The sequence below is a fragment of the Egretta garzetta genome, unplaced genomic scaffold, assembly GCF_000687185.1.
Source record: "Egretta garzetta isolate BGI_Z169 unplaced genomic scaffold, ASM68718v1 scaffold397, whole genome shotgun sequence".
Lineage (NCBI taxonomy): Eukaryota > Metazoa > Chordata > Aves > Pelecaniformes > Ardeidae > Egretta > Egretta garzetta.
In genome coordinates, this window is record NW_009260493.1 from 11,027,025 (window position 1) to 11,043,481 (window position 16,457).

The 16,457-nt window shown below is 43.7% G+C and overlaps 1 protein-coding gene across 1 annotated transcript in view; it reads left to right on the forward strand.

The window, feature by feature from the left end:
- Positions 1–10,896: 10,896 nt before the first annotated feature.
- THEMIS (thymocyte selection associated) overlaps positions 10,897–16,457 on the forward strand; it is a 77,317-nt gene continuing 71,756 nt past the window's right edge. Inside the window, exon 1 of the mRNA XM_035899845.1 lies at positions 10,897–10,987. Coding sequence (XP_035755738.1) covers positions 10,897–10,987 — 91 coding nt within the window. The remainder of the gene's footprint in view (positions 10,988–16,457) is intronic.

Here is a 16,457-nt window from a genome sequence, read left to right on the forward strand (position 1 = left end):
CTTTAGGCTGATTTTTGCTGTAATTCTGCTTGCTTTTAATTTAATTTTATTTTTTCCTATGAAGAGCTTGACTGTTTATAATGGATGATTTTTTTCCCCCTTTTTTAAGTACCTTCCTTACGTGATGTGTTAAATCTTCCTTGGCAAGCTTGTCTTCAGCCATACTGTGTTGGTGGATTTTGTAGGTGAGCAGAGAGCAGAATGCAGAAAAAGAAATGAGAAAAATATGTTGTTTGTAAAACAGACTTTGGTGTAAGTGATGGCTTTGCAAAATCCAAATTTCATCCTCTAGCCATGGGAAGTCTGTTTGAATTAATTTGTTGACATAATTCTACAAGAACACTTATAAATCCATTCCTCAGAGAGATGTGAAGGGAGCTGTAGACTTTCATTTTTCAAAATGTATCTCTCTATTCATGCTGGCTGTTTGTTAGATCTCACCACATGCTCAGCACCAGAAGGTCCAGGATGCTGTAATGCCCCACAGGCTCTCAGCACCCCCTGGCTTGGGGTCTTTAGCAGTATGGTGAGGAGAAGGAAGGAGAAGGGTCCAACTGCCATGCTGTATGCTTCACCCAGAAGAACATGTGCTAGGAACACATTGAAGGAGATGCCCAAGGGTCACAAATGTTCTTGGATGTCAAATAAATGTAGATGCAACAAACTGAAAACAAGATGAAAGGCTGGCAGAAAGACTTAAACTCCAAAGTGAGAGCCCCAGGATGTTTCCTTACAGAATGAAATCTTAGATAATTTAAATTAAGTTTGTGGAGAAGGACAAGGTGAAAGAGCCTTGGCTGGATCATAACATGTGTTCCATGTTGCAAGGCTGCTTATAAGAGGAGATGGATGTAGTGTATGCTGCTCAGTAAATTATCATTCTACATAAGAAGTAATGAGATTTATTTAGCTTTGGAAAAGCAGACAAAATAGGTAAGAAAACACATGGTAAAGCTTCTGGCTTGAGTATTTCAATTGGCAAGGGCTAACATATACACTAGAAAAGTTAGGATAAATGCTACCTGTGGGTTTCTCAAGAACAAATGGATTTTGCAGTCTTTTTATAGGTTGTTCTGGAGAAAAGCCCCTGTGCACTTTCCTCCTCTGCAGCTGGGAAGACAGGCTTATTGACCAATTTGATAAGGAAATATATTTGTTTTCCAGCACTTTTCCCAAATGAGTCTCTAAAGGCTTAGCTTGTCACAGTGGGAAGAGTGCTGCATGCTGTTAGTGATCTCCCTGTTTGCTGTAGTCTACCAGAAGGGTGGTGAAGGCTGTGTAGCATCAGAAGATGATGTTGGCCAGCAGCCATTGCAAGTACTGTGTTTCTTGCGTGAGGTAGAGGATGGGATGTGTGCCTCCACCGAGGACATTAGAAGAGATTTGGTGACCACCCTGATTAGGTTAATGGCACCAGGCACGGTGGAAAAGGCAACACTCTGCTCTTGGAAAGGAAGAGATGGGGCTGGAAAAGCAAAAGAGGGGGGTGCTTATCTTTGCTTGATATGAAGCAAATGTACCTTGCTTATGCTGCTCCCAGATTTTTTTATGGCCAAATATACTGGATTCTGCATTAATTTAAAAACCAATCTCTATTTAATTTGTCTGGGACCCTTTCCTGAAACCAAATAACTTTATCACTGATAAGTAAAAAAACCCACACAACACAAACCACAGAATAGAGCACTACTTGTGTCTGTGCCTGTGAACAAAATGCAGATGCATCGTGGCCTCCAACCCCACTATTCCTAGGGATGAGGAGTCATGAGGGCAGATTGAGACCTCCTGGGCAAACTCTTCTCCCATGAGCTGAAACTCTGGCAGGTGTCTGCCCAAGAGTCTGGCTGCTTCTTCCAATAAAATGACCCTTTAACCTTTCTTTATTTCAGACCTTCGTTTTCCCACAGCTTGCTTAGCATTTTTCAAATCCCTTCATCTATGTTCAATTCTCCTGTGTATTTAGAAAAACAAAAAAAAACAAAACAAACCCAAACCTCCAAGAAAGAGGTTCACCAATTACGGAAATCTTTATACAACTTCTTCTTAAGAAAGAGCAAGGGATACCTGGAACAAGGCCATAGATGCAAATCACTTAAGCAGCAAATGCATCCAAATTTTCATACAGTAAAATACTAATGATAAGAAAAATGCCTTGCATCAGGGTAAATCAATGCCTTGAAAAAGGTAGGAAACTAGAATCAATTTAACTGATACATTGGCACGTGTTAACTGCATTTTATATGGAGCCTTTATTCTTTGATGAACACCCAATTTTGGTGCAGAAACAATTTGCTTTTAGATTCAGCTTCATACAGAGTGGAAGTAATTGCAATTAAATTTGTTCTCCAACTTCCTGAAGCTGTTTCCAAAATCAGGCCAATAAAATTGTGTGCTTGATAGGCTGTAACTTTCTGTGTACCTCTTTTTTAGCCACTAATGGTTAAAAAAAAAAAAAAGGGAGAGAAACGCTTGGTTTTGTATGTATTTTTAAATGACAGCTGATATTTCAGTTGCAATAAAAATGGGTAAACATATTCAGTGCCACTATTTTATCACTAATTTGAAAGTCGGACAACAAGTGTGTCATTTAAGATAAATATTAAGGAGGTGTCATGGTTTAACCCCAGCTGGCAATGATGCACCAGCCAGCCCCTAATAGGGAAAGCAAAAGCTATGGATTCAAGCAAAACAAACCAAGGAATGCATTCACTGTTTCCCGTGGGCAGGCAGGTGCTCAGCCATCTCCATGAAAGCAGGGCTCCGTGACACGGAATGGTGACTTGGGAAGACAAACGCCAGGACTCTGAATGTCCCTCCCCTTCCTTCTTTTTTCCCCCAGCTTATATACTGAGCATGATGTCATATGGTCTGGAATCGCCCTTTGGTCAGTTGGGGTCAGCTGTCCTGGCTGTGCCCCCTCCCAGCTTCTTGTGCACCCCCAGCCTCCTTGCTGGTGAGGTGGGGTGAGGAGCAGAAAAGGCCTTGATGCTGTGCAAGCGCTGCTCAGCAGCACCTAAAACTTCAGTGTATTATTAACATTATTCTCACCCTAAATCCAAAACACAGCACTATACCAGCTGCTAGGAAGAAAATTAAATCTATCCCAGCCAAAACCAGGACAGTATGACAAAAAATTCAAGGTAACCATTCTTAAATTAAATGTTTTGTTGATTTCTTTTCCCATTTGCTTAAATTAAACTCTGGGTTCTAATAAAAAGGGGTTATTAGTGCTCTTTCTTCTGGTAATGTAGACATTAGAAAGGTGAGGAGTGCAAGATGCCAGTTTTCATTCTAGTTCTGTTAAAGCTCTTTGCTGTCAAGGAAAGTCAAACTGTTTTGCTTCCCTTCTGTAGAAAATTGTCAGTTGATAGGTGAAACTTCAGGATTAATTAGTGAAAGTAAATGTATAAATTCCATTGGGAGAATCAGTCTTTCACAAATATATTTAAATTAATTCAGTGTCCTTTCCTTTGAACAGTGGTAGGGTGCAAAAAATTATTTTGGATTCCATTAACAGCATCTGGAAACGTACATTGCCTCTTTAAAAATAAATTACAGCACACCCCACTCAAGAAATCACAAAGGGAGAGAGTGATATTTAAAATTAATTCAAAAAATTTCTCCAACATGTCTCCAGTTGTCAAAAATGCATTGAAGATATGCCAAACATATTTCAAAACACTTTTTGTAATTTGAAGATATCTCAAGTAATTTTTCCTCCCAAAGTAAAGCTTTAATGGACCTGTACATCTCCCAAAAACTGTGGGATGTATTTTTTTTTTTTTTTAGGTCCCTCCCTCCCTTTCTCTTTCCCCCCAAAAAACAACCACCCACAGAAAACCGATATTTAATGAAATCTGGTTGGGTTTGACTTTTTTTCTTTTTCAGGTTTGGGGTTTTTTTTAGAGAGAGTAGAAAACTAGTTCTGTGGTGACTGTGCTCAGGTCAGTCTTTGGAGATTTGGACACAAGCCATGGGTCTGCCATAGATTTTCCACGTAGCCCTGGATAAGTCGTAAGTTCTCTGCTTTGGGTCTACTTCTGCAAAATGATGCCTCAAACTGAGTATGGAAGATGGAGACCAAAAATACTTAATATTTGCCCAGCTATTGGAACAGTGAGGGTCAGTCAAGTGCTCAGATAGATTTTAGGGTGTGACACCATGTACAGAGATATTAATATTCCCATGGGAATACTGAGTTCACATTCTGTGCCGTTAAGTAAAAAGTGCTAACACTAGTTGGGAGTCACCTGTGTGGCCCATTTTGTATAAACACCCATTTTGACAGGTTCTTTTTTGTGTTGGAAAGGCCTCAGACTCCCACCATATGAAACAGTGAAATTACTTTATCTTCAAAATACTTTATAAACACTCAAGAATCAATCATCTTAATATATTTATAAAGACAGGTATCACTAATTATAATAACTGTCAACAGATGGAGGAATTTTTAGCTTGAGATTTTGAGTCCATACTAGTGCAGAGCTTAGAAATCTCAGATCGTGTCCTTCTCTCTGTGGTTGAAAAAAACATTAGCAGAGCTGCCTGCCCATGCAGCACTTGAACTTTTAAGGGGTTCAAGTGTCCAATTCATACACAGTGCTAAAAATTTACATGTATTTATTAAGACCGTGACGCTAATCACACTTACCAACAGATGGAGAGAGAGTTCTGGAGAAACATTTCCTATAGCTAACTGATGTATGCAAAGCAATTACTCTTTGTTGAAGAAACTTTGGAAAAATGCATGTCAATATTCTTTGCAAGACTGTAACTTAAAATGCCATTATAAGCAAGGTGTTTCTATGGGAAGCCACAACCAGCTGAAAGCCATAACTCTTCCTTATTAAGAATCTACTCCAACCCCTATTAAAATCAATGGAAAGACCTTTCTGACTCCAGTAGGTACAGAATTGCTCAATAAAATGTAGAAAATACCCACAGGTTATTATTGTTCAGTCCATAAAAACAGTCAGCCAAAACCTCACTATTTTTCAAAACGTAATGTGTGTACATGTGCTTCAGTTCTTTTAAAAACACTGGGGGACCCTGGTTCTTCAATAGACTGTTCGCTGGAGTCAAACATTGGCAAACAACCCTCTGGGCTCAGGAGCTTTTACTAACAGCCTTTTGTTCGCACCTGCTAAGCCATTTAAATTTCATATGAAGAGCACGTCTAAGATCTCTCTGCTGAGCTGTAAGGAAATGTCAAAGAATCCAAAACGTAGTTCCTGAAAACATAAAGGAAAGTTCACAACACAATCTCAGGGCATTAAAATGTTCCAGGATTTTAAAGCCAGGAGCCATCACAATTCATTGGGGTGACCACCTGCTTTGTGATGGTGTTAGGATTTTCAACCCAATCATTTTTGTACCATGTCCAAAATCTTGGAGCAGAACAAGAGAATATCTTCAGAAGGGCAGGTTTAATCTTTATTTATGGGCTTCAGCTGATGGTGAAATAGTATAAATTTCTGTGGGTAATCATCCCTGCTTTTTAATATGGCTCCTTATTTTAAATTTCTACAGGATCTTGCTATGCCTTTGCCTGTAGGATTAAGAAGTACTCTATCCAAACTGACTCATCCTAGAGAGAGTTAAGAGCAGAGGCAGCCTGTGGAAGTAGGAGTGTTAAAAAACCCCACACCTTTCTGGAGTCATTGAAATATGCTGTGCAATGAGTGCTGTGTATTTTAAGATGAAATTAGAAGCCGTTGCTGCAGGTGCTGGAGGATAAGTTACGTAAACGTTAGGCTAACAAAGCTAAGTTACTTCGGGAGGAACGGTTTCAGTGTTTAAGAGGTGATTATTTTGGCTTTACTGGGCAATTGATGCCATCCACCTATACATACAGAAGGAGTAGAAAAAGCTTGTACAAAAAGATCTGTCCATCATGTTGTACCGCATGTTACAACAACTCATGCTGTTGTTTAAATTAGGTCTTTAGCCAATTCAGTCCTTGTCTCTCTGGGACAAATCCAGGGGTACCATTTTAGGGGTTGGATTTTTTGCTTATGATGGGGACATCTTGTTCAAGCTGCTGATACCATCAGTTTATGTCAGAGGGGCCATTAAAAAAGCATAGTTGTCCGATGAGTGTCAGGTGCTTCTTGGGCAGGTTGTACAAAACCTGAGTGATCCTACCAGAACCAGTGCTGACTGGGAGAGAAAGATCCCAGCTAATGAAGTCTCTGCGGCCTCTTTTCATGATGGGTTCACCTCTGGAGCAGTTTCAGTACAACACTGTTCACCTGACTTGATTGAGCCGGTAGACTCCTATAAATGAAGGGTGGCACTACAGCTGATCACCTGTCTCCCTTTTTTTATCAATCAGAATTGTTCTTGATGGAGTCCTATAGTCCTATATTTATTCAAGGCCTAAACATCCCAGGTTGCTCCCTTGGGAGATTATTTCCCAGCCCAATGCACCTGTGTCAGGGAGGATTGCCTACAGTTTAGTCTGACTTTATTTTTAATGACAGGTGGAGTTTCCACCTTACACTGGAAAAAAAAATGCGTAAGTGTATTGAACTTCCTGCAGTATCTCAAGCTTGATTCAAAAGGTAGCATAACCATTCAACAGCAACCTCACTCACACCTGCCTCACAGGGCTTGGCTGTTCCCCATGTTCCTAAAGCATCCTCCTCTTTGGAATTATAGTTCTGCCAGCTCAAGTACCAAATGCATTTCCCTTGTGTTTATAAGCTCAATAAATGGGGCATATCTTCCCGTAGATGTAATGCCTGGTTTTGTATTTACAGGATCGTCTTAAAGGCTCCATTCAACCAGCCCAACTAATGGCTGCATTTGTCTGGAGAATTGCGTGAGCTTAAAAAAAAATACTGCAAACCTTCACAGGCCTGGAACTGATTTTATTTGGAAACTTGAAACACTTTATTGGCTTCCTGAAAACCAGTAAGTAAAACGAATGAGTGTTCATCAGCATGGTAGAAAAATACTCTTGGAAATAGTTTTCAAAATTCTGTGTTTTGCCCATTTGTCCATTTGTCTGAATGAGCTAACCACTGCTTTTCAGGTATATTCCCCTAAGGCTGGTTCCTGGCCCCCCACCCAGAGGTTCTTCCATGTGGGGAGAAGGGGGACCCTGTTTGTGCATGCCTTCCAGAGCAGCCAGAGCTACTGACACGATGGCTGCACGAGGACTCGTGGCTGCTTTGGATCTTACAGATTTCCGTGCTTGGCTTGGCCTTCACCTCATTGTTGGCAGGAGTGGATGGAGTGGCCAAATCGAATGCTACCTGCAGACTCCCACGGGACATAGGTGACGTGGCGGTCCCAATTAGCTCTTTGTGAACAACGTAAAAAAACAGAAATGAAGGCGTGGTAAGGAAAGATTTGTGATACCTGTTCTTTCAGCATGGGAAGAACAGGCTCAGATTTTGCTTCCTCTCAATACAGTATACATGCATTTTTCAGCAGCTTGTCTTAATCTTCAATACTGAAATTTGGACCAAGCAAAAGGAATTTTTCCAAGTCAAGATCCTCCTGAGGATTTTATCTCCAATAGTATAACTCCACAAATGGCCCTTATTACCAGCAGCCCATGATGGTGTAATAATCTTCCACTCCAGGATCAAAGATGGTGTGGAGGTGGCAAATTATTTTTCTCTACACTTGGCATTGCACATCAAACTGGAAAAAACTCCTGCAGAGTATTTGGGGAGAACAGATCAGTGATTCTCATTTACCGGTCCAGGTGCTAGCAGAGATGAGGACTCCTCTGATAACATGTGAGCAGTGGATAGCATTCCTGATTTGGATTGCAATTTCAGACGAGTGTGTGTATAGTTCCTTCATCACACCTAAGACGGTTGGGTTTGTTAGGTTGTGTGATAAAATCTGGTCTCTGCACACACAGAGGAGCACAGAGGAACAACAGTGGGTGGGGGAACCCCAGAGGTACCCTGCCCAGGGTATTTCCAGGGACATCACAGGAGAGCCAACAGCTTATCTCCCTACGGAAGAAGCAGAGAGGCACAGCACCAGCAGGGCACCCCAGTAACCTGCCAGAGGAGTGGGGCCCTGCCCCAAGCCCCCCAGGGCATCGCAGGAGGGTGGTCAGCCCCATGAGCTGGGCATGACACCCACCACATGGGCGGAGGGGAAAGGCTCTCCAGAACGCCTTACAGATTGAGGGGGGCTATACTTAGAGGTATATAGCCAAGTACAAGACTTACTATGGGATGTTTAGGGGGTGGACCAAAGGTGCGGAAAGGGTGGGATCAAGGTGGTTTTGGTAGAAGCAAGGGTAGGAAAATACAGGGCTTAAGGGGATAAAGAGGCTGATAGAACACAAGCAGGCAGCTGGTCAGTCCGCTTGTCTGGCCATGTCCTGCACCGCATCAGTGCAGCCTGTCCTGCCTTCTCATTCAGCTCCATTCCTGATTATTTTCCTGTACGTGTGTGTGTGTGCATGGGGTCCAAGTGCCAGCAGCTGGAGCAGGACCACAGGTCATGGGGCCATGTGGGTGCCAGCAGGTCAAGTGTCTTGGGAGCCAAAGGGAGGTATGTGTGTGCGTGTGCTTATGTCTATGAGAGGGGTCTGTGCTAGCCACCAGCATGGGACTCTGCATCTCGAGGGCTGCTCACGTGCCCATGTGCCAGCAGGATCAGAGGCCAGTTACTGGGTGGACTGTGCCTAAGCCCAGCTACCAGAGGGACCCACACTGCACATATACATACATATTTCTCACTAACGGACCTTCATCCGGATCAGCCAGAGAGGGGAGCAGGATGAGGCCATTGGTGTTTGTATGAGTGCTGTGGTTTCTGTCTAGGTCGTTCTGTGTGGCTGGCAGTGTATTTATGTGTATAGGTGCTGTATACGTGCACATGCACATGTGCCTACTGGGAGCACAGGCTGCTGGTCGGCCCTGGGAGCACAGAGCTGTAGCTTCCTTCTCCATGCTGTTGGGCTGCTGGATTCAACAACATAAACCAGGTTTTGTTCTGATTTTTCTTGTATGAAATCCATGCCTGTTTGTACCTTGGCTTTGTTGGATTCAAGTGATTTTGAAATCAGTTTTTAATTTTTATGTGCATTTGCAGTCCATATTAAATGTTTCTTGTGGTGCTGTTCCTAGCAATCTTATCAAAGTGAAGAGCCAAATACAAGTGAATTCAGGAACAGTAGAAATGGCCTTAGGGGATCTTTATTCATAGACCAAACCAATGTGGACAGGGAAAGCCCAGCTGCTGGCACTGACACAATACCTGACAACCTTGGGAGCTGGTGCATCAAGAAAATTGGCTCTGATTTGCTAGAGTTGCACACTTAATTTTTTAAACATAGAAGGATGTCCCACTGAAACAGCTGAAACCACTCACACATTTCAGTGCTCTGTAGCCTGTAAGAGCCAGCTTTTTACAATATGGGTCTTATGATTACCACGGGATGCGTGTGATTTCCCCAGCTCTCTCCCAAGTGAATTATATTTGCTTAATTTCAAGTGTGTGTTGTTGGGAGGGGAAAATGAGGGATCTTTTGTGTTAAAATAGTTGATGAGTGGTTGGGTGTGCATGTTCTCTAGTTTGGCTTTGACTAATACCTCTCACTCCTGGACCCAAAGTCCTGTTATTCATCTTGCCTGCAGCACCTGCAGTGTTAGCAACTGCAATAGTGAGCTCTGCACCTGCAGGCTTCCCGCTTACTAAAACCTATTTCACACACTCTGGAGCAACATCTATTAAGACCAAGTTAACAAACCCTTCAAACCCCATGGTTAGCCTGGCACCTCAGAGGCCTGGGCAGCCACTATAAGCATTTGGGGGTTTAATATGTGAGGCTTTTAATATGTGAGTGGTATTGTCTCCTGAAAATTATCACATATAGACAAAATGCAGCTACCGAGCTTTTTGAAAGTAAGTAGTTGGTTATCTCGCTCACCGTCTTGTCACAACATCAGGCTTCCTACTTTCCCTGACACCTCAGCGAGACAGGAGAGCAGTGTAAGGGAACATGAAATCACAGTTGCTTCAGTTTTCCTGGTGATCCGAGTCTGCCGCTTATTTGCAACATGGTCTTGCTCTTCAGAGGAGTGCTGCTGCAATAACAGCGCTTGGTCAGGCTCAGAACAGCAGAGTTGGAACCAACTCAGCGGGTTTGCCCTCAATGCAGTCTAAATTTCACATGGTACGGGGCAGCAGCCTCTTAAAATTCATCCCCAGTTGCAGCATCTTAATTCAAAGCCTTCCAAGTCACTGGTGCCATTAAAGATTCTTGGCCATTTTGCATAGCAACATTGTGTTTTAATGTCCGTTTACATGATGATGTCATTCATAGTCTATTTATATGTCTTAAATCCAGATACAATATTTAAGGCAGCAAAAAGCATCACAGCAAAATGGTTTCATTTCTTTCCTTCAAAGGCTGTTTGTGGTTTTGAAGAGAACAAACACCAAACTATTTTGCCATGCTCCAAGAAAAAAAAAACCAACCAAAACCCACCTAGACATGATGGTTTTTACCCAGTTTAGGCAGAGCTGATGATATTCAATATCTTCTCTTCACAGGGTCAATAACCATCACCGGCGAGGTGGAGTTTTGTGGCAGACCCCCTGCCCCCTCCAAAGCCCAGTACCCACAGCACCACCCCCAGCCTGGCGCAGACCCCTGGTGGGCGTGGGTACCCCAGCCTGGTGGCAGGACCACCGGCTCAGCATCTCCCTGCCTCACCCCACTCCAGCTGCAGCTGTGGGAGGAAGCGGCCACGGAGGGGAGGAAGCAGAAGTACCTCCCCGTGCTGCTCCTCCCCTCCGCTGCGGAGCCCCACGGTGCTCCCGGGTGCAGCATGCACCAGGGTACAAGTGTTGTTGCCTCGAAAGCTTTTCACTGGTCTTTACGTGCCAAACCCACATGCTGCCTTGCTGCGGACCATGGCATCTACCCTGGAGAAGTTCATTCATTCTCTGGATCCCAGAGCCCTTCCCAGGGTCCTCCAAATCCAGTCAGGCATCTATTTCCAAGGTGAGCATCGGGTGCTTTCTGGCAGGGCTTTGCAAGTTTGTCTTTGACATTGCGTCCCACTTGGGACCGGGATGTGGGGCAGGCAGAGGGAGGATGCTGAGAGAGTTGTCTCCCAGCAGTTTCCCACCAGCTCCCATTTTTCCTTTGAAGAATCAGCGTAATGTTCAATAGCTTTGGAGATGTCTTTGGTATGGTGTGCATCTGGTCTTCTCACAGGCAGAGAGGAAGGAGCTGTAGTTACCCCTCTTCGTATCCTGGAAAGAGTACTGGAATGAGTCATGAATTTGTTTTGCACTCACACAGAGTCATCAATCCAGCAATTATAAATAACCTCACAGAGATTAATTGAGTAAATCTAGCTCTGCTTTTCTGGGGTTAGCACAGAGAGGTGCTCTCTGTCTCAGAAATAAAGAATCAGAGCATCTGGAAAGTGACTGTGAGGGACCATGAGGTTTTCCTGAAGTTCTGCTCTGCATTTGGGGGTACTTCAGGTGTGCAACAATATGAAAGGATGGGTATGACCAGACAGGAGCATCACAGGGACAATATTTTGCTGGGTTTTCCCACAGTGCATCTTTTCATGTTGTTTTTATTGCTGGGTTCTGCTTGTGCACAAAATACAGTGGGAGGATAGTAAAGACACTTGCACTGGAGGGAAAAGTTCTTTGCTGGGTCAGGGACTTAGTGAAAACACCATGTCAGGCCCACCTATTAGTCTAGGAAAAAACCTTACCTGCCTGCCACTGCAAGGGAAAGCAGGGTCACACTAGGTAAAACAGAAGGGGCTTTATGAAACGAACTGAAGCCTGCTTCAGCCGAATACCCGCTTCAGGATCCACAATATCTATCTTTACGTTAATCTAAAAACCCCCATGCTGCTCCATAGTAGGAGGAGAGAGGAGGTGGCCGCCATTACCTGTGGCCATGGAAAGTCTGAGCTGCGATCTCAGCACTGTGGCCGGAGAGGGCGATTCTTCTCTCCTCTAGAACAGCCCTCTTGGGGAGGAAAGAAAATGGGAAAGGGAATACTTAAGCTGTGATGGTGGCATACTCTCCATGTTCTTCTGAGTGCCCATTCTAGCGGCTCTGGAAACTGCCTAGGACACATGAATAGTACTGATATACAAAAAGGCATTCTGGGAAACAAACTTGGCCAAAATTACCAGAAACTTTTGAAAATATGCTTTTTCTGACCATTGACATGTGGCCTGTTCAAGTTCTACATTTTAAAAAGGCCCAAGAACTTGAACTGAATTAAGTTCTTGATAAGGAGGCTACTACCTAAGTGATGAAGAATGGAATTTAAACTAAAAATGGGAAGATCACGTCCTTAAGTTGGAGCAGCCACCATAGTTGTCTTCTTCCACACACTTAGGAAGCAGAAGTAATATAAATACAAGTCGTGTGTATATTTACATGTATGTACATGTATATATGTGTATGTATACGCGTACATAAAATACTGTGAGAGATATATATGTATATACAAAATACTATGATAAAATTATGGTAGCCCAGCTGTCAGCAGGTTTCTGAGTTCCTGTAGTCTGCATCCTGCTGCTAGTGGATGGTAAAACCCATACCAGTACATCTCTGGAGCCAGGGTGTTTCAGCTTGTGCTTCCATTTACTGTGTAAACCCTTCCACATGAGGAGAAAAAAAAACACTGGAGACTTAACCCACAGATCATTCTGCAGCAATGTCCTCGCATGTGAGAGAAAAAAGCTATTAGCTGATGACTGTCTATAATAAAAGAGCCCTGGGAGGGGGTGGTACGTGCTATAGAGACCCAGGAATGTTTGCACTAAAAGCGAGAGCCCTTGCACTGCTCTGATGCTTCTTCAGCCTTCAGCAGCACCACCTCTTCCTGTCCTCTGCTCCCGGTGGCTTCCTCTCAGCTGCACTCACACGTTTCTACCAGCAGGCTAGATGCAGCACGAACATATATGCAGGTGTTTCTTGCTTATACAGCGAGCAAGGCTGATAAAAACATGCTACTTGGCTCCTTCCCATCACAGCTGGCACATCCCCAGACTACTTGCAGGTACCTAGAAACACCGATGTCTACTAGCAGGCTTGTGTTGGTTCCTCTCTCTTCTTCTTCCTTCCTTCAGAGAAAGCTAAAGATGTTCAACACACTGTGCCTGAGGGGTTTGCAGCATCTAGGGCTAAAAAGGTCTTCTTGGGCCAGACTCTCCCTTCCACTCCCTCCCTGAGCGCTCTCTCTGCGTCGGATCTCTCCCGAACATTTTTCTCCCCTCTGTACCTGGCAGCAGGAGTGAACACACTGTTCTGTGATTGCACCGTGATTTATGTTGCATTTTCTGAAGTGAGAGCAGTGCTTCAGAGAGAGTCTGAAGTAACTCCTGTTATATTGCTAAACAGGAGAGTGGACCACTTTGTGCACTTTGAATTTCCATTAGGACAACCATTCTTTAATCCTTCCTCAGGCAGAGCTTTACCACATGCAGTAGTACACCAGCAATCACATTGTGGGTAATGGCAGCTCCATTGACAGGGAACATGGGTTTATTGCTATGGTTGCAGGGACCAAATCAGAGCATTCGTGCACTGATTGTAGTTGCTCCCAACCAGCTACAAAGTCAGGCTGATCAGCTGAGTCCTGCTTAGATTAGCAGTTTTATGGAGTTGGATTTCATAGGAATCTTTAACCATTCTCAGCACATCATGCAGATAGTAAGGGAGAACGTTTTACTTTTAAGGCATTACATGGAATTGTTTGAAACTGGTCAATCACAAGGGACGATTAACTTTCTGGTGTAAGAATTTAAAACAGCGAGAATTTGTACTTACGTACATTCTGTGTATATTCCCCCTCCATAACCCCAGCAAAAAGTGCAAGGTTTCCTAATGTCAGCTTAGCTGGATACATAAAATGGCTACTGGAGTAAATAATGATCTACTAAATCAATCAGAGCTGTCACATCAAAGCTGCAGCAGCCAACCAATGAAGGCTATAGCTATCTAGGTGGTAAGGAGACGATGGAGCTTAATTCATTCACTGGTCTTCTGTGGTGCACTGTGTGCTGACAGGATGAAACTCTTCATTTACTCTATCTGCAAGCACCATTTTGCACACACTGCACTTAGGTCTAGATGGTTTTACAAGTAAATATGTGACTTGCAAATTAGCCTCACTGCTCGTGATGGAGTTTCAGTACTTCTGGAAGCGTAAGGAAAGCATAATGCTGTAAGTCTTTGTAAAAGGATGGATGTGTTCATTTCCATGTGGTAAAGAATTTTTATTAGAAACTGCAAAAAAAAAGTGGGAATTTGCTTGCCCTTGGGCAAGGTGAAAGCTCTGAAAGATCCCATTCTGCCTTCATACACATGTAGCACCAAATGCAATCTAGGTCTCTGTTTTCAGAGCCAAGCCTGCCTGCTGCAGTTCCTGGTGGAGAGTAAGTTGGAAATATATGCTGTGTGCATTCCACCATTAGTCTCTCTACTGGCCTATAAAAAAATTATGTTCCTGCTGCTAGTAATGGAATTGCAATGTATTTAACTGTAGTTCCCCAACTTCAAATGGACAGGACCTTATAGACCCTGTTTCCATTCAGAATACTTTCATCTAGAGAAGCCACGGGCAATTGAATTTTTGCTGTTGGTAGTGAATACTACAACCTAGACACCTTTCTGAGGAAGCCATGTTCCTGTTCACCTCTCTGTTCCCGGCTTGAAGCAGAGGGAAGGGTTTCCCTGGGATGATAGCAGTGTTTTGCATGCCACACCTGGACTTTGGGGTTGGTTGAAACCTTACCCAGTTTGCCTCAGGCAGGGCAGCCAAGGTTTGAGGAACTTATTCATACTCCCGTGTTCCCAGTCCGCTTCTCTTCCAGCAGTGTGAGGTGGCACAGTCAGAGCCCCAACCTGCAGTCGCTGTCTATGACTGTCTGACATGATGCAGAGTCAGGAACATGGGGGTTTAAGTAATAGCCCCGAATTCTTCTAAAGTGCTTTTCATTCATTGCACTCAAAGGACCATGCAGAAGTAGAGAAACTTTCATTATCCCTGGTAGGAAAACAGACAGGTCAACACAGGTGAAAGGAGAGGATGGCTCTGCAAACCCCAGGGATGCCTCTCAGGGCAGTTGGTTTGGACTCTGCAGTCATAATATACATTGCTACAGAAACTGGACTATTAAATTTCTGAAGGGTATAGGAAGGCTGATTATGAAATGAGAGCAAGTTTGCCAGATACAAGTATCTTGGTAATCAGCACTGATTAGAAAGAAACTACAGTGCAGACTGAAGTACATGACAATTTAATAGCTCATTAAAATATGTTATTAAAAAATTAAACTACTGAAACTCCATTGGAAGCTGATTTGATTGATTAAATATTTTTCTTTGAGCATTTTAGTAAATATTGATGCTTAGTGAGCTAAGTACTGTATGACCACTGATTTTTACAGATAGCATGCAAGTATGGGCTTTCATCATTATGTTGCAAAAATTATGTCTGTTTTAAGACTGATATAATTATTTTATGGATAATTGAATTTAATACTCTGCAGGCTTAATTTAACCAGTGGCAGGACAGTAAAAAGTGTCAAACTTTAATTGCAAAAAATGTAGAACTGCTCAAGGCACCTATTCTGTCGGTGTGTCTTGCCACTAGCCACATTCTCTACCCGCAGACTTCCTTTTTTTGCTCTGCCTAAATAAAAATCCCACATTGCCTTTTTATTATTCCCCTGAAGCTAAATGCACACATCAGTGATGGGATTAGGACCCCAAGGATGGGACTTGCCAGATTGCGGGGAGAGTTGGTAGCTCCTCTCTGCAATTCAGCTGTTCAACAGCAGCATGGATGTTGTGTGAATCGTAGCACCAGGTTATCGCCTCTTTATGACGGACCCGTGAAACTCATTGGGAAAGTTTATGCTGTGTGCTCTTCCCCGGGGGAGAAGGGATCTGTAAGCCAGCAGCCTCCACTTCGGCAGGCTGGGAATGCAGGGAAGCAGCACGCTGTAAGTGCAGTGCTCCGCTCTCTGCTCCCTCTCCCGGGGCTCTGGGAAGTGCCAGGTCTCTCCACGCAAGGAGAAAATGGTGGGAAGAGGCAAGAGTGGGGTCACATATACATCCCTGGTTAATGCCCCCAGACCTGAGGGAGTTAAAGATGTTCAGCATTGCCAGGTGGGGATGTCCTCTCTGGGTGGCTGTTTGGTACTCGCTGACAGATGCCTGAGCAGTGATGCCAAACAAAGCCCTTTGGGATTTGCTCCTTCGTTGGTGAATGTGAATAGCTCCATTGCGAAACTCCCTTTGGTGAGCCATAAAGAAGAGGAACATGCTTAGGCTCACGGTTCCTCTTGGCTTTCCTCTGCTGGCTGCGTATCCACACCTGCTCGCCGCCTCTGCAGTTCCAATTTCACCCTTTCTGCTTCTGTTACTGGGAAACGGCATCTCTCCAGCATGCACGTCTGTGGGCCCTTCAGGGGAGCGA